The following is a 19,567-nucleotide window of genomic DNA, read 5'->3' as shown; positions in this document are numbered from 1 at the left end:
CATTTAAAATCATTTGAGGTCATAGGTTTGTCTAGAGTTACCAGGCTGTTGGTAATTCCAAAGTAACTCTAACATCCTTTATATAAATGTAGAATGAATGTTCTTATAGGAGTTTAATGGACTATCTCTTCTTTCAGCTAGGAGACACTTCAAGCTCCACCTCTATCTCAGAATAGAAGTGTAGAAAGAAAAGGCCTAAAGCACAAACATTTGAAAGAATTTAATTCTTTTTAGCATGGAGCAGCTGCAGAGATATATGGCTGTTTTCTATGGGAGTTCAGGATATTTATGGGCCTTTCTCTTTTCCTTTTTCACTGGAAGAACAGAGATCATCATTCTTGTGTGTGTTATTTATAATTTCATAAAGCTGTTCTGTGGCAGGACTTATTTTATCTCATGCTAATCTCAGTCAAATAATCATGCTTCCAAAGACCTAGGTGGAGAAAAATGGCAGTCCTCTAAACGATTAGCCTCATGCCAGTATAAGAGAAAGGGATAAATGTTAGAATGTGAAGTCACAAAAGACAATTGGACAATCAGGAGAGGGGACATAGTGATAGTGCCATAGGTAGTTCTAATCATAACAATGGACACTTTTCATGATACCAAATAATGGATGATAATTAATGATAATGTGAAAATGTCCTGTGCCAAGATGGGGTAGAGCCTTGTGCAATAAATAATTAGATGCAGGTGATTAAAGAAACAATAACTCACTGGAGGAAAATGAGAAGTCAGGTTTGTGAAACCAGGAGAATTGGAAGGTAAATATATCCATAAATTTAACTAGGCAGCATTTTGAGCTTTCTCGAGTCCCAGTTTTATTCTAAAGTAATTTTAATAAGCTGGTAGAGAAAATATATATAAGTGCAATAAAAAAAACTTTCAGGAAAGGAATAAAGAAGGCACTTGCCACAGACATATTTTATTGAAAGTTATTATAATACCTATCTTTAATTTTATGAGACCTAATACAGAAGTGAGTAACTTCAACATGTGGATTAAACAGATAAAATACATATTTTTAAAATAGGGTCATATGAATTATTATTTTAATATAAAACTTGCTTAATATATAAGGGCAGAAGGATATTTTACTCTTCTAGAAAAGGCAGAGTAAGGTGTTTAATCTTAGTAGGAGAACTGTCATTCCCAGGTACCTTGTACCAAAATCATGTGTGTCACCTTCTAAAGGAATATGACAGATGACAATGATGAGGTGGGGGGAGGGGAAGGAGAGGAATCTGATAGGGCAGAGTATTAAATTCACATTTGTTAGCTAAGTTTTCCTGAATAAGGTGGTAATTCAAGTTGCTGTCACACTGTCATGCCAAACCATCTTTTAGTCCCCTATGACTTGAAGGTGTGTAAATAAACTGAGCTATTTCAAACATCTGACCCTTAACAAACACGGCTTATTTTCCCTGAAATTCCCCTCTCTTTCTTCAGGCTCTAGTTCAGGAGGTGTGCTGCTTCATTCCTACCTGTCCCTAAAGGCTCATTTTGTACTTCCCTTCAGCCTGGAATGTATTTCTGTTCTGGTACTTGCTCCCTTGGCATCTCCTGTTCACTCTTGTCATAGCATTCAGTTTACTAACTTGAATTTGCCTGTTTACTTGGCTGCTTCATCAGAGACTGATTTCCCAGAGCAGATGAAGCTTTTCAATTGTCACTGAATCCTTCATTCCTGTTACAGTGCTTCCCTCATAGATATGTTATAAATATCTAAAGTCACAAGTATATGAACTCAACAATGAATGAGTGAATAAAGAAATCAGCTCGATGGTACAAGGATTATACCATACATGGAGGAATAAGCAATTTTGGTACTATCAAGACTATTTGGGTTGCGTGGTCATAGATATTTTAGTCTTCCTTTAGCCATTAGAAATTGAGAGCTTTCAGTGGTCATTGTATTCATTATTTACTCATGCTATGCTTAAAATACTGTGATCAAAAGCAACTTATGGAAAAAAGTTTATTTGGGCTTACAGGTCCAGGACAAGAGTCCATCATGGTAGGAAGGGGCAGCAGCAAAGCAGCCAGCAACAATAGCACAAAGCTGAGAGAGCACATCTTCAACCACAAGCACAGAGCAGAGAGGGAAAAATGGAAGTAAAGTAAGACCATGCCTGCACCCAGTGGTATACTTCCTCCAGCAAGGCTGTACCTCCTAAAAGCTCTATGACCTCCCCTAAACAGTGCCACCAGCTGGAGACCCAGTGTTCAAATGAATGAGCTTATGGAGGACATTTGTTATTCAAACTACCACATTCTACTTCCTGGCTCCCATTGGCTCATGGTCATATCATAATGCAAAATGTATTTAGTCTATTTTTAAAATTCTCCATAGTCTCTGTGTTAACATTCCTCAAAAGTCTGAAGTCCAAAGGCTCCTTTGAAACTCAAGAGGATCCCTTCACAGTAACCCCCTGTAAAATTTTAAAAAAAATAAAAGCAAGCAAGTTACATACTTCTCTCTCATAAAGGCACAGAACATAGATTCCTATTCCAGAATGGAAGGATGGGAGCAAAGTGAGATAATACTGGCCAAAGCAAGATCAAACCTAGAAGGGCAAACACCAAATCCTGAAGCTCCATGTCCCATGTCTGGACTTTGGTTCCAAAGGGCTTGGATGACTCTGCCTTTCCAACTTCACTGCCTACATCATACACCACTCTCTTGAGCTGGTTCTGCTCCATGTCTGCAGCTCTCCTTGGCAGATGGCTCATGGATTTGGCATCGCCAACATCTTGGGGTCTCCACTGCAACCCTGGCTTCACTTTCACAGCTTTACACCGTGGCATCTTAGGGTCTTCTGATCGCAGGGCCTTCTTGAAGAGACTGCAGCACAGCTGCATGTTGTCTTCCCTCAGTAGTTCTCTGAAACTAGACATAAAGAAGCCATGATCCCAACACTCTTGCCTCTTTCATGCTTCCAAAGCCAATACCATATGAACAACAACCGCCAAGTTCTACTGCCAGAATGGAAAGGACCCTGGCCCCAGTTAACCTCATTAGCTGTAGCTTTGGTAATTGTTGTTTCACAACAACAGAAAACTCCTTAGGCCTTTTTATTCCACAAGTTGGAAATTTAGCTGGGTGGGGTCTTATCTTGAAGACACCTTTCCTATTGTTCCAGTGCAGAGCACAAGGCCTCTCCTTAATCGTGCTCACACCCTTAACAGTTACAGCCTCTTTCAGCGCACACCTTGGCAGCAACATTATGCTTCCTAGACCTCTTTTTCTCTCCAAACTGTATATTTTGCATTTCTTTATACCCTACTTGCATTTTTATTATAGAGCTGCATTAGCATTATCAGTGACAACTGAGCCATAGAATCAACATTATGCTCTCTTGAAATTTCCTCTGCCTAAGAAATTAGTTCATTCCTTTTAAATTCAGCCTCATGCAAATTCTCAGAACATGAGTAGAAGAAAGCCAGATTCTTTGCCAAAAATATTACAGGAATGTTTGCTAGCCCAGTTGCTGTTAAATTACTTGCTTCTTTCTGAAACCTTTAGAGCTATAACTCTATGTCCCACATCATTCTCACTACTGCTGTCTTCCAAGCTTCTACTACAATGGCTTGTTATGTTTCGCTTAACTGATTTTCTAAGCCAAAGTTCCAAAGTCTTCCACAGTCCTCCAAAAGCAGTATGATCAGGTTCTTCACAGCATCAATCCACTGTCTGGTACTGCCTTCTAGCCTAGTTGCTAATATTGTTCCCCTTGAAAGAGTATATTTTGACTTATGGTGCCAGAAGTCTGGACTCCATAATGACAAGGAAGGCATGTGTTGGTGGTAGGAGCAGGAACTTAGCTGGTCACATTTATCCACACACAGGAAGCAGACAGAAAGCAGAAAGTGAAGTGAGACTATACACCCTCAAAGGCCACCCCAAGAAGTGTACTTCCTCCAATTAATCTGTACCTCATAAAGGTGCCATCCCCACCCAAATGGCACCTTCAACTGGGGACCAAGAGTTCAGATACATGAGCATAGGGGGACATTTCTCATTCAAACCATGACAGTCACTTTGAGGAGAAAGTGTGGATGACATAGAAGGAACACTGTGGAAAGTGTTCCATATAGCCACACAAACAGAAGCATTTCCTAAAGCAGTACTGCTGCCTGAGGGAACATGGATGGTGAGTAATTACAGAGCAGATGTCACTACAAATGTCTATCCCCTTGATTCGTAGGATTCCTAAAAATATTTTAGCATGTGTTAACCACTTAATATGAAGCCCGAATAGAGCAAATGCTAAATGCAATTAATAAGCATGACTCATTTTTGGTTTTGTTGATGGTGGTGTTGCTTTGAGACACAGTCTCCCTAGAGTCTCACCTGGCCTAGAATTCAGTATGTAGCTCAGGATGGCCTTGATCTCACAAAGATCTGCTGCCTCTGTCTCCCAAGTGCTACGATTAAGGTTGTGTGTCACCATGCCTGGCTAGGCATGATTTACTTATTTATTTATTTATTTATTTATTTATTTATTTATTTAATCTATATGTTTTACCTGAATGTAAGTGCACCTATGTTGTATAATGCCAGAGGCCAGAAGAAGACCTCAGATACCTTGAAAATGGGTTACAGACAGTTGTTAGCTGCCATGTGGGTTCTGGTAATGGAACCCGGGTCCTCTGCAAGAGCAGCTACTTCTCTTAACCACTGAGTCATCTCCCTAGCCCCTAGACATGATTCCTGATGGTTCAGATACCTACTAATTCATAGGAATTTTAACTGTTCCTCTTAAGAATTAAAAGTAATTGTGAAAGACGATTGTGATTATGGAAACGTACTTCTACACACACACCCAAAGGCTACAGAATTTTGTTTAAAGACAGAAATCCATGGTTTTATTCTATTTATAACAATTCTGAGTCTGTGCCTAGCTGAATCAGTGAAGCATGCCCCACTGGCCGTGGGAACAAATCATCAAAGAAGTATGCCTTTTCTTTCAAGGTTTAACATTAGACCCTGTGTTTATTTACATACAGGTAAGGACACAGGGAAAAAAACTGCTGAAAGAAAGTCCTGAGTTTCTTAACAGTAACTTTGAATCAAATTGCCCGTACTTTAGGATATGATATCCTTAACTGCTCATTTCATCTGAAAGTTTTAGTTTTTAATGTTCGGGTTTTCTAAATGTCAGGGAAACATATTATTTTGTTTAAATCCCATATACAGCATTGTTAACCCTGAGTCTATTTGCAAATCAAGCCTTGATGCTAATGACAGGGCCAGTTCTTCTGAAGTTACATGGACCTGGAGAATACTGAAAGCCAGATTCTCCAGGAACAATTACTTTTTGTGTTAACAATGAGGAATTGTTTGTCATTACTTTGAAAATTTCTATTAGCTGTAGGTCTAAGTGATTAAGAGCCTTAGGACACAGAATAGAAGGAGACATGTAAAACCTCATGGATTGACTATATCCATTGCTATTGGAAGCAGATCACCTTCCATTGACTTTTGGAAGTCCTGCATAGGTTTTCTTATCCCTCCTGAGGGCTGGGGGAACCAGAAATGGATTCCAAAAATTATGAATTATCAGCAAGATCAGTTTTAACAGTGACTGAATCATAAAAACGAATGCATTTAAAGATGCAAAATTTAGCAAATTAGGAGTGGTTGCTGGGCCCAGAATTATTGTGGTTAATTGATGGACTCATGGGTTGATTTAGTCCTTTAGTGAAGTAACTCATTCCCCACCCGTTTGTCATGGAAGAGCTGAGATTGCATTTGTGCTCTGTCTAGAGTCGGTCCTGCTCTTGTTCAAGAAAGGTGTCACCCATTTAGCCATCTCTCGAGTGTTCTCCAGAACGCTAGGTTCTCTTGCTTGGAAGGAATATTTTTGTCATGCATGTCGATACAGAAGATCAGCAGAAAACAAATATTGACAGATTGGTGCCTGGAAAACAAAAAGAGCAGGTATACAGGTCTTTGGGGGGGAGCCCATTCTTAGAATGGAACTGGATGTAGAGATGGAATAGGGCAGTGGAACCAGGAACACCCAAGACAAAGGGGAAAGAAACGTGTGCAATAAAGTAGAACCTAGAGAATGCCTAAAGGAAGAATAAGGCCCCTTTCAGCGTGGAGGTACTGCTTTCCCTGAGAAAGAATTTTCAGCTTTTTTTCTGACTCATATTTTTACATCATAATGTTTGATTCATAAAAATGAAATTATCTGGGCCAGCGAGATGGCTTAGTGGGTAAAAGTACTTAACACCAAGTCTGACAACTTGAGGTCTACCTCTGGACTCACATGCTAGAGGGAGAGAACTGACTCCTAGAAGCTGTCATCTGACCTCCACACACATACACAACATGGCATGTGCATGCACGCACACACACACACGTACACACACACACATGCACAGTCACACACACACACACACACTAAATGTTTTATCTGTCTTAGAATTGGGATACAACTCCACTAACATTGGATGAATATATATTTTAGTGTCTTTTGTAGTTATACTTTGTTTTCATACATTTTCCCTATGGACCTTTGACCTTGTTGTCTGGCTTTCGGTAACTGACAGCAGCTCATGAATTTTCATTAACTCTCCAGATTTCTATTCAATCCTAGTGACCAAAACTCTGCAAAAGCTATTCTTGTTGCAGCTCCTCGTTGTCAAGTCGCTAACAGTTTCTAAATGAATATATATTATGTGTGTTTTCAACTATTTCATGATCTTGTACATGTCTCTGGAATTTTCCTAATTATACTTTTCCAAAAAATTTTAATACCAACAATATACTGTATATTCATTTATGCAACATTGTTATTTTGGAGAATCATAAAACATTATTCCTCACCCTAAATCATTTTTCTTCTGTACTGGGGGAGCTGAAGAGAGCTCATGCTTTAAAATCAAATGATGGGACTGGATAAATGCCTCAGTGGGTGAAAGTGCTTAATACTCTGTCAGAGGACCTGAGTTTAGTTCCCAGCACCCACAGTCACATATGTACATGCACACACACACACACACACACACACAATTAAAAATAAATCTTTTAAAAAGGAAAATATAATACAAATCAAATGATGATTGTGACCCTTCCAAAATGATAGGTATCTTTTCCATCCATGTAGCTTGCATGAATTCCTTCACCACGTCCTTCCCCTAGGAAATGGGAAGAGGACTTGAATTGGGCACCCTTAGAGTAACAAACATCCAGGAAATATTCTATTCTCTGTGGCTCATAGGTATAGCTACTAGCTTCAGCAGCTGGTACAGTGCAATTCAATAGTGCCTAACTGGGGGGGAAATGTATTTTTCAAATTGCTTTATCTACTAACTTTCAGCAGGAACAGAGTGTAAAGAATATCCTTGTCAGATTTAGACTGAAGATCAATAGTGTGCCTTAAGTCACCTGCTCTCACTGTCAAGGCAAAGGAATGAATTACCTGATGTGCTTTTTCTACTTTTTTTCTCATTTGTTTGTTTCTGGTCATCCTACACATGATCTGTCTATTTAAAAAAAAGAGAGTGTTTTCTTGAAATGCTAGGCATATGAGTTGTTTTGTGTGTTTGTCTCCTAGGGCTGCCATAACAGGCATGGACTGCGGGGCTTAAAGAGCAGAAATTCATTTCCTCACAATTCTGAAGGCTGGGAGTCTGACAGCACAGTGTCAGTAAAGTTAGCTTCCTTGTGGCCTCTTTTCCTGACATACACATGGCCATCTCCATTCTGCATTTCTATACCATCTCTTCCTTTGATATGTCTAAGTGCCTAATTTCCTCTTTTTATATGGACACCAATCTTACTCAATTAGGACCTATCTTAATGTTTTCATTTTAACTGAAGTATCGCATTATGTCCTATGTCCAAATAAAGCCATGTTCTGAGGTATGGGGAAGTCACAATTCAAGCTATAACATCTATAAGATAAGGTATAGAAAGGTCTGTGATGTGTCATAAGCACTCATGTTAAGCAGGGTGTTTCTGTTAAATTGCCACTTGTTTCTTACTCACTGTATATTCTTCAGCAAATCAGCTAACTCCTCTGACTTCTGGTCTCCTTAAATATGACATTCATCCCTGTCTCAGTGGATACTTTGGCAAGTCACATCTAGTACTTATGTATACATATCAATCATAGGAACTGACTTATGGTAGTTGTTCCAAAATAAGAGAAATCATTTTTCTTGCCTTTTCTTCTTGAATGTGGATCCAGACTTCAGTGTATTAGGAATAATAAGATCAGCAACTTAGTTAACGTTATCAACCATAAGAAAATAAATGAAATGAGTGTTTATTTTTAAAACTACAATTGTCTGAGTATTCCTAAGCACAGTAAACAAAGGTGTTTGGGGCTTTAGAGCTGTAGGTATTTCATTCTTTCATCAAGCCTTCACTAGTATTTGCTGCACATGTGATATATATTATGCCCATGTGATATATATTATTCATAGAATCCCCCTCACCTATTATGTGGTGAGGGTCCTTTTCACTGCAGATACCCACAGTCTGGTTGTATTTCTTATAGCAGATTTCCTAGCATTGGGAAGTTTCTGCAGAACTAAATAAATGGTCAGAAGTTGAACTAGTGTCACAGTGGACATTCGTCCTGCTCTCTTCAGCAAGAGCCTCATCTATATCCAGGGCTGTCATTCAGTTTCAGTCTGCGGGTCTATACTACTGATTCAGCTAATTGCAGCAATTATGGGAAGGGATCACTGCTAGCAAGAGAAGCTATTATGCTGTACTGAACAAGCAGCATTCCACAGTGTTCAGTAATTTTGCTGCCTATGGATTCTCAGTCGCCCCACAGTGCATATGCATCCACACACCCCATACACTGAAACCCTCTCAGAGCACAGTGCATGACTGAATTGACTGGATCCTTCCATTGCCCAGTCTTTTGATTCTTCACACTCTCTTAATCAGACTGGGAGAGAACAATGTGATTTTCTGGGGTGGGATAGGCTTGAATCTCCTGGAGCCACTTTGTGTCGCTCGGTTTTACAGGACACAAACAGACAATCTGGACCAAAGAAAGGAAAAGCAGACACGATGGGAGGTGGCACTGACAAAACTGCAGTGTATTTGTATATTTGTTTCCTTATTTTTCTCTCGTTTTTTTCTCTCTTCCCCCATCCCATCCCTTTTCCTTTAATATGACCAGCCAACATCAGATGACCTTGTATCATCTGCTGAATGTTCAAGTGATGACGAAGACTTCGTTGAATGTGAGCCGAGTACAGGTAGGTCAGGTCAGTCTTGTTTTGCTTGCTTCCTTTTTTATTTGCAAAAGACAATACATACATATATGTGATTATACATGTGCTTTATATATATGAGAGTGTGCTACTGTATATGTATTTCCTATATCTATATATGTATTTGCATACATATATAAATATTAATTTACCAACAAAAGCATCAAGTCCCATGGAAGGAGCAATATATGTATAGGGTATTTAAAGTCTCTTGATAGCTAAAGAAAATGCATGATATACACCCAACTTTGGGCAATCGGGTGCCTGGATTAACCACTGGAATCACTATTGCAAATATGTAACAGCCAGTGGCAACTCTGCTATTGACAGGAGCAGAGGGCATGTAAAAGTCTGTACTGGAACTCAATGTGGAGCCGAAAAGACAGGTGAATAGCACACAAAGTCTCATGAACTGTTCTGATCCTACGTGGGATAAATAAATTGAGAAAAAAATCCATATGTTTTCCATGGGATTTCAACAGCAGTTAACATGGTATTATATTTATACTAATTTTGTTCATTGTATGTCTAGAGAACTTGTGAAGCGATATAGTATAAGAAACACAAAATTAGTACTGAGCCATGTCAACAGCTGTGATGCTTCAAAATGTATCTACTTTGCTGAAGTTGAGCCGACTTTGGCCTTGGAAGTCTCTGTGTTCCCCATGTGGACCCAGATACATTTTGCTATTTTCTGGTCTTTCTTTATAGTGAGTTATATATGATATGATGTCCAGCAGGTAACTGCTGTCCCTGGTCATCTCCTAGCAACTTCCCCAAGTTGTCTGTTTTGAAATTTATTCTAAGTTAAACATCTATCTGTATATAATAGAGAACAGATATCATCGAATTTCTGTGTATGTTTAATAAAAGTAAAAGCCTCATCTTATTTCTGCAAAGGCTAAAAGAAGTAAATAAAATTTTCTAGTTGATTCTTATGGTTGCTTTATTTTTATCCTTTTTTGGAAAAAAAAAGCCAAGCTATTACATATTTTCTTTTTGTAATTCTACCGAAATTTAATAATAATATATCAAAGATTTAAAACTTCAATATCTTACCCCCAAATTACTTAGAACAGTTCAAATTTTGGCAAAGCCTTATTGTTTACTTTCTTGCAAGTGGCTTTGGACTCAGGAAGTTCTGTGGATTTCTGTCCTTAGTATCACAAAAAGTTATACCCATAATTAGTCAACCTTGCTGTCCTAGAGTACAATTTGTTCCTTTGGGACCAAAGTTGTGAGGAAGGAAGGTCAATATGACCGTGGTCATCAGATTTTCTTCAGGTGATTAGGAAATAAATTTGGACACCAAGGTTTTGTTAAAAAAATTAATTCCCCTATTTATTTACTCAATAAATATTTCTGAATAGTCTGTATACTATGTATCTCTGGATGTTAATACTTCCTGTTTCATAGGTGAGTTGTCATAAAATAGGATAATAAGCTTTGCTACATAAATTAACTCTCCAATATAATTCAATTCAAAAGATTTTTTTGAGGGCAGCTGAGTACTCTAGGAATGTGGTATATAGAATGAACTCAGCTATATATGGAATGTGTTCAATTAATTAATTTTTCTGACCAATAGCTTAAGATACCTGGACTTTAATTGGGATTGACTATTTACCCTTTCTCTGATTTTTCTCCCTTTCTTGGTGATAACTGTCACTATGAATTGCTATAGTTTAATCATAGAACGTTTTAAGGACAATTTAAGTATTTGTAAGCTTGATAGTAATCTAGAGACCTTGAAAATTCAATGAAATTTTTTGCTATTTTTTTAATAGATAAATGACCAAAAAGTAAGGTACAAGTGAAAAACCTCATTAAGGTTTGTTGAATGAATTAGGTTCACTCTAAAACTATCCATAATACCAAAACAAAAGTGGAGAGCCCTCTTCCTATTTCTATCTTCATCTCCCCATAAACAGCTAAAATAAAGCCCGCTGAATTTTTTATTTAAATATATGGCTTTGTAGAAATAAACAGCCTAGCTAAATATGCATTTCAATGGGATTTTTTTCTATTTTTTTCTCTGTTAGTTCATCCCTGCCCAGATAATTAAATCCTTTTGTGAGGCATAGTTTATGATTGTATTTTCTGAATATTTGTCTTAAGAACTAAAAAACTGAGTATTTGAAAACTAAAGTCATATTAAAGTGATGTAAATCAAATTTCCACAAGAATATTTAAATAACTATTACCTGGCTAAAGGTGAAGGTCAGAACTTTAACTCCTAATTTGTAAATGTTGACATATTCTCCAAAAATATCAGTATTTATTTAATATTTCTGATTTTTTTCATGCATAAACCCTTTTCTCCACAACTACAACTCTATCAGTTTGAGATACATAGGGTTCAAATAAACCACTAGAAAATGGGATTGCTTCATGGATTATTGAAGTTATATTACAATTAAGATCTTTGATTTTCTTTAAGGGAGAGACTCTAGATAGGCTGACTAGACTCCAATGGATGACCTTGCACTGAAAGCCATCTGGATACAAATGCTTGACTGGAAAAGATTTAGCATATATGACAGATTTCATGAAATCCAGATTTTGGGGGGATGGGGATGGGGGATTTCAATGACAGGGGTGGTCTAAATTTGATTAAGATCTAATATACGAAATGCACAAAATTCAATACAAATATTTTAAAAGATATTTAATATCATATTTGTGATCACACATGGAGGGATGAATTCTGAAATTCAGAGAAAGCCACAGAATTTGTTTTGAATTTCTTTCCTCCTCTCTGTTGCTACTCCAAATAACAGAAATACCACCAAATAAATGTATTATTAGGTTGGCTTTTGTATAATTAAACATTACCAAAGTTTTGGGTTTTTCATAACTATCATTTCAACATTCTAAAAGCATTGGTGACACGATTAGTAGACAAATGCAGTAATATCTTTCACACCTTAAAAACAAGCATGGTATTTCTTAGCAACTATACTGATTCATAGCCATTATCCAGAGATATATTCTTCTGGTTGTCAGTCAACTGATTTTTTTACCTTTGCTTTTGTTAACCATCCTTTGATCAATTGTCAAGGGATAGCAATTCCAAAAGAGGGGAGGTGTTTAAAGGAAATTGAGATGACACATGTCTATCTAACAATAGGGCTATGCGAATCTCTTTTAGTAGAAGTTGAACTGAGGGAGATGTTGAAACTAATGGCAGTAATAGGAGATCACAAAATAATTACTATTCCCAAATCTAAGGTCAGTGCCTTTGTATTTGCTGCCCATTCTTTGTCTCCTTCCTTAGCCCCACTGTGATACTCGAACCAGATGAACAGAAATTGAAACATTTCTTTTAATGAAATGTTGAAACACTAATAGTTTCTCTGTAGTTGTCTTTTCCATATGAAATGGCTCCTTAGCCTTCATCAGTTTGAGATACCTCAGTCAGCTATTTGTAATAAGAAAATTTGTCACTGAGGTGTTCCAAACTCCACAAATTAGAGGTCTTATTTGCTGGAACATAGTAGAAAATAAAGCTGAAATGTTAAGACACTAATTTCTACTAAAGGATAAAGACCAATGGAATCCTATGTATCATGATCTACAGATGATAGAAACATTAACATGCTGATCATTGGATCTAAATATGATTATTATAATCTTTTTGTTAATAGAAATTCACTTTATCATAAATATTTCCAGCAAGTTTGAAGGGTTAGTAGCCTATATACTTTTATCATAAAGAGGTAAATTTATTATTTCATTTTAGAAAAACCTTCCAAAAAAGAAACTCATGGTTGGTAATAAAATCATGATTAAAATTCCCTAGTCTACTGATTACAGGGCAAGTTGAAAAGTCAAGTGTCTAGGTGAAAGGTTATGGTGGTGCTCGTGTATCAGTGAGTTCACTTAAAAAAAACTGACGAAAATAGAAATGATCTGAGACAAATGTTTTAGCTATAGAATGAAGAATATGAACAGATGTAAAATTGCTTAATTTAATTAATAAGTTTTGGCTATGAATAGTAATAATTTCTGCATTTGAATTAGAACAGATCCAATATAGGCAAAACTAATCACATATTTATGTTTAGGCTCAATGCTATCAAATTTTAAATTACTATCCTTGATCTATAAATTAATGCATTATGTTCATGGGTCAATAATGTTCCCAATTTAATAGTCTAGCTTCCATCATCATTAATCCACTGAGTAAGCTGTTTCACACTTTAGAACCCAACACCAACCTCAGTTAATTTTTAAACTGTTGAAATGTTTTGGAATTTGGAGTAAGAATAGAAATAAAAGTAAGAGAAATGTGTACTAACTGATAATTAGATTTTAGGCATGATAGCTTAGAGATAAAGTATGTGCATGTATGACTATTAAATAGATTTTGTAATATAAATTTAATTACAAAAGTTATAAAAATTAAAAAAAATATAGATATATTTAGCTCCATTATCCAAGAATCTGGAAATATTGGAGAAAAGTCCAGAGAAAGCATTGAAATCAGTGTATAATATTAACATATCTACTTAAAAGTTTCACACATCATTTTCTTATTTAACGTCTTTGTGATACTCAGTGTGTAGACAGACACTGGAAGAGGTACCGAGAAAACACAACTGATACTGGGTCCTTCCCAGGAACTTACAGTCTATTAGGAAAGGCAGCTATGGAAACAAGGGAGCTAAGAAGAAGCAAGGAATAGAAATCAAGAAACAATGTAGGTAATGAATGGAAATGCCCAGGAGAGTCCCCCCATTTTAGAGGGCGTTCCCTGACAAAATGAATTGTGGAACTGCCTGCCTCCAGCTAGAGGGGAAAACCTCATGAAAGATACCAACCAGTGACATATTGAATTAATCACAAAGAGCACTCACATTTACCTTAGTTTATAGAAACAGCATTTCTCATTTATTATTATTATTGAAAGTGTAATTCAGTGATCTTTAGGTAATAGAATGAGGGTGTTGTGATTAAAGGGAGAATTTCCATCCCAACTGGAGAACTTCCTGATTTCAAAAGCCAATGCAAGTAGATGATAAGGAAAAAGCTTGAGGAGATCATGAAGCAAATTCTCTTCCCCAATAGAGAAATAAATAAAGAGGGATTGGGTTTTTAAAGGAGAAGTTTTCTGGGTTTTCTTTTTATCATTTCTTGTTCTGTATTATTTTCTTCTATAAGCCCCAATATATGCACTGTGTATATATACATATTAATTCATATATATATACATAAGTACAGTGCATGTATACCAAACTGCTTGTTACTCCATATCTATGTAGACACAGTGTAAACAATGTCAGACTAACATAAGCAGAGATTAACAACAGCCCCTGCCATCAGTCATGTGTTTACACAGAAATTCATACCATTTCTCTTAATCTGCATCAGCCAACATAGACACGCATGATACCGTTTGAACTTGACCAATCCAGCATGTTATTTTTTATTTAGGTTTTATTTTCTTCTTTATCATAATTATAATGGTGATTCCATAACTCAATTTTCATTGGGAAGGGTGAAAAGAAAAAAAGTATACAGATATATCTATGCATATATGCACACTCCTTTGTGTGTGTATATATATGTATAAATAGATATGGTTTGTATATATTTTAAGACCATTTTTTGTCATTTCACCTCATCTTGTGCCGCATGAATTTTTGGTGGTTCAACTTCCTTTATTTTTTTTTAATTCACGTTTAGCTTTGACCATTATTGCTGTTTTAACTCATTACTATACTTTTATGAGTAATGATAATCATTTTTAAATACTAAGACATATAGTGGATATACGAATGAAACAAGGCAACAAAATCTTTTCTTGCCATCCTTGTGTTGACTTCTCCCCTTTAGCATAACTCTCCTAATTATCTCAAAACAAAGCAAATCTCAATAAAATCCAAGAAAGTTGTGTACCTAAGAATTAAATACTGTGTTTTCCTCTTCCTCCCTCTATGCATATTTTCCTTTTAATTTCTTCCTCTCCCACTTTTATTTTTCCCCATATCTGCACAGACCACTTGCCTTCACTTTTCCCGTTATGACAGTGTAATTAATTGAAAAGATCTACAAAGGAGCCAGGAATGAAAAGAAAGGTAGAAAAAAATATGAAAGAGAAAGATAGGCATAAACTACAAACAAAAGCATCCCCCTCCACAAAATTCAGATGGCATAAAAAGAATTTTATTGCAGATATGGAATGTGTGTTTATCTTTTATTTCTGGACAAGCCTAAGATCATTGTGTGGCATGCAGTGAAAGTTTTGTAGCTATTCAACTAACCATGGCCTCCATCACCAGCGCATGGGCTGTTATGACACCATCTTGTGTTTCATCCAAGAGATACATCCCAGCTAACCCAGCAAGTTCCATGTATGAATTTTGGAGATAACTTTCCTTTGTAGTTATAATTTCATGGGTTCTTGTTTTTATTTTTATTTCTGTTGAGTCTCAGCAGCCCCAAGAGTTGCTAATCCTCAGCACCTCTGTGTGGTTTTGTTCTGGTATCTTCTTTCCTTGGCACAGCAGCCAAGCACATGTCTCTTGTCTGGCCATCTGTCTTGCCATCCTGTCTGAGTCCACTGTCATGGTGCTGTTCTGTGATTCTGTTCTCTGTTTGTAATATGTGCTTTGAAGCCCTCTGCCTTTATTTCTCTCTCCTATTGTCTCTACTTTTAACCTTACCCCAAGGGAACTTCACAAAGAAGCAAAACAAATTTCCATTTGAAGTGTATGCCTGGTAACAGTGGTTTGATCTAGAAGTCAAAGTTGCACTTTTTCTAGACTAACAAGGCAAAACTTACAGTGGGAAACTACTAGTAATAATGTTCAAACAAAAATAAGAAACCCTTGTTGATTTCTTGGACAGATTAAATTGGCTTAGTTTTAAGGGAATTGAAAGAAATGCTAATTTTCAAAGAGTTTTTCCATAGGTCATCAACCTTCTAGTTAGAACCTTTTCTTCAGAGACAGATCAACAGAGAATTTTTTTGGAGAATGCTAACAAGAGAGCATCATCATTTCTGCTGAACAGAGCAGTGCCTGTTTCTAAATTGGTGAGGAATTGGTAGAAATCTACATGTATTGTATTCTAAAATACACTTGTGCTTATATATTTTATCATAAAATATAAACACGTTTAGGAAGGCTTCTATAGATAAAGAGATCAAGCATTTTGGCTTACTGGTTACACCTCATGCATATTTTGAGGTAAAAATATCTTTTGATCCTTCTGAATCAAATGAAATATATTTTATATTATTTTATTTTTTAATTCACGGAAGCATTAAAGAGCCAACACTTTGACTTAAACCTCAATGATTTATTTTCTCATTTCAAGGAACACAACATATACAATAGCTCCATTTCTGAGACTAGTCTACTTTTCTTGAGATAGAAGTAATATTGCCCTGTTCATTGTTCAGGCATGGTTGCCCTGTGGTTTTCCAGGTAACTTAATGGACTATTTGGAAAGATTTAGTGTGTTTGAAAAGGACAGTATGAAATGAGAGGTTAACATCAAAGCCTCCTTGCTCATAAAGATCAAGTAAGGGAATTTAAAATCAGTACAAAAATGGGCACTACTGCCCAGGATGAAAAGACTGGCTTTAGTCTGAAGAAGAGAAAATGAATGAGGTACGCGGTTTACGATGAGAAGTTTCAGAGACAATAGGAAAACTTTCTTTGATGGTAAGATAGCAAAGGAAAGTAAGAAGAAATAAATAGGCTCTGTGAAGCTAAACAGAACTTTCAGATGAAAGAAAGGAAGGGGTCAGGGAATGAAGGAAGAGACAATGAGGAGAAAAACTAGAGAGAAAGGGAGGGAGAAGGGAAGGGTATGGCAGGGAGGAAAGAGGTATTGATCAAAATCAAGTACAACAGTTTTCTGATAAGTGTTTTAAACATTTGGACCATCAGATCTTATAAGTTATTCTAGGATACCAATGGCCCAGATCTGAATGCATCCCTGAGTATTTAATTTAAACCACATTTTAGATTACTGTAATCTAGAAATTATTGTGGCAATATGACCCTTGAGAAAATTAGGGTCTGAATGGTTTCTTTTCCAAGGTCATATACCTGAACTTGTGTCAAGGCTAAAATTCTAACCTAAATCTGTTCAAAATGGCTACATTTTCTTTTTATAAAAGGATATACTATAGAATGTAGGAAATTTAAGAATTATCGAGTGTTTATTTGTGGATTTTAGCAGGACTACAGCTTCATTGTTTCCCCAAGGTGATCCTAGCTTTAGAGTTGTATATGAAAAGAAGTTTAAATATACTATGGTATCATAATGGTAAAATAAAGATTGTGAATGTAAGCCAGGACTCCTCATATTCTGAATGTAAATTTCACAAAGGTTAAGCCTTTATCTTCATGAGGATTTCTGCTATGACTAAATTTGTGACCTCAACACAAAGTTGCCAGGCCTGGGAAAGTAGCTCAGTAGAGTGCTGGCCTTGCAGGCATGAAGATATGAGTTCAATTGCCAGAACGCATAAAAATGCATCTGGTCATGGAAGTACCCAGTGGAGACAAATGGATCCCTGGACTCACTGGCCAGTTAGACTACCCTAATCAGTGAGCCCCAGAACTTTCAGAGACCCTGTGTCAGCAATCAAATAACATAAGTGCTGGAGAGATGGCTTAGCGATTGAAAGCACTGATTGATCTTGAAGGGGTCCTGGATTTGATTCCCAGCACCCACATGGCAGCTAACAACTGTCTGTAGCTCTAGTTCCAGGGGAATCCTATGCCCTCTTCTGACCTCTGTGGGCATTGCATGACATGGGTATACTTACACACATGCAGGCAATGCACTCATACAAATAAAATAAAAATAATAAATATTTTAAAAATAAATAACTAAAAACACAGCTGGTGCCTATTGCAGCTAGAGTGCATCCAGCATTTTCCTCTGGCCTTCACATGCACATGCATGCATGTGCACATACCCATGTAACTGCCCACAAACATGCACATAGGTACACATAAACACCACATAAAAGTGTTGCCAAGTATGCCTCCTCTACTGATTCTTGACATAGACAGGATACTCTTAGGCTTTCAAATTCCATTTCTTCTACTTTAATAGACTGTAGGAGACACTTTTGTTAGCACATGATCATAATCTACAGCATAATTCCATTTCTCAGTAAAGTGTAACTTTTAAAGTATAATGAATTTTATTTAGTTGCAGCATTCAGTGCATGTTAATTAACCAACTCAGACATGAAATTTGTCAGTGCCCTTTGCTTCCACATTTTCTCATAGAGTAAACTAGCATATTAACATTTAAAGCAGCATGAGAAACATTGTATTGCAGAAAATGTCCGCAGCTCTTAAAAAATATCTTTTTATGGTTAGATACTAGTCATTGCTTTGTAAAAGAGTAAGAGGTTGAAAATTAAAAAGAGAAGTGTTGGGGCCCATTACCTTTTCTAAATTTGTCAGGTTAGATTGTCTGCTTAGGTTTCTGGTAGTGTAACTGTTTACCTTAATTTGATATGAAATCTAGTTGCCCTGTGGTCAGCTCTCAATGACAGCATGTAGAGCGCTGAACACAGTCCCTTGAAGCGACTTCAAGGCTTTCAACCTGTAGGTTTGCCACTGTTACATTTTTGTTTTTTTCATTCAGTGACTTATACAGGTAACACTTATTCTTGCCACCATGGTGTAGCGTATTCTAAAGCATGTATGTTTTCAATTCTTTAGTCCTGGTCACAATCTTATAAAGATCTGCTATTTTTATCTCCAACTGAACAAAGTAAAGATCTAACTGTACAAATGGCTACACAACAAGCAGAAGAACCAGAACTTAGAGCCACAACAACTGGCTCTAGAGCCTCCACACTGGGCACTGTGCTGTGCTCTTATCTGCTGCTTCCCGTCCGTGAAACACTATATATGAAGTAGATACATGCCTCCTGGCGAACAATAGAAGTTATGGACTGAATATGTTACAAGGTCAGGAAAAACTTGACAAATGGGTTAATTATGATGTGTCACGGGGTGGTTTTGTGAGCCCCAAGTTCAGTAAGAGAACCTATTTTAAAAAATAAGCTGAACATGATCAAGGAAGACACCTGATATCAACCTTTGGCTTCCACATGCATGCACCTGTATATATACCTGCATGTATCTCTCTGTCTCTCTGTCTCTGTCTCTGTCTCTGTCTCTCTGTCTCTGTCTCTCTCTCTGGCTCTTTCACTCTCTTGGTCTCTTGCACTCTCTATTTGCTGTTTCTCCCTGTCTCCCTCTCCAAATGTAATAAAAAGATTTCATTTCAAAATTACTCTTTGTGGCAGGTTTTTCTCCAAGTTCTTATCAGA

The 19,567-nt window shown here is 36.8% G+C and overlaps 1 protein-coding gene across 13 annotated transcripts in view; it reads left to right on the top strand.

Moving 5' to 3' along the window:
- Nucleotides 1-19,567, top strand: part of Nrxn3 (neurexin 3) — a 1,763,451-nt gene that overhangs the window by 1,699,217 nt on the left and 44,667 nt on the right. For 9 of the 13 annotated variants that reach the window (XR_003850606.1, XR_003850608.1, XR_003850605.1 and 6 more), the window contains one exon: nt 9,156-9,234. Coding sequence is in view for 9 of the 13 variants with exons in the window: in XM_008839710.2 (XP_008837932.1) it covers nt 9,156-9,234 (79 nt within the window). In the remaining 4 variants the exon portion in view is untranslated. Of the gene's footprint in view, nt 1-9,155; nt 9,244-19,567 lie in introns of all 13 variants that reach the window. The other 4 variants (XR_003850607.1, XM_008839698.2, XM_008839767.3 and 1 more) reach the window with 1 other exon arrangement.

The sequence above is a fragment of the Nannospalax galili genome, unplaced genomic scaffold (genome assembly GCF_000622305.1).
Source record: "Nannospalax galili isolate Female #2095 unplaced genomic scaffold, S.galili_v1.0 scaffold330, whole genome shotgun sequence".
Lineage (NCBI taxonomy): Eukaryota > Metazoa > Chordata > Mammalia > Rodentia > Spalacidae > Nannospalax > Nannospalax galili.
This window is presented reverse-complemented; position numbering and strand designations above follow the sequence as displayed.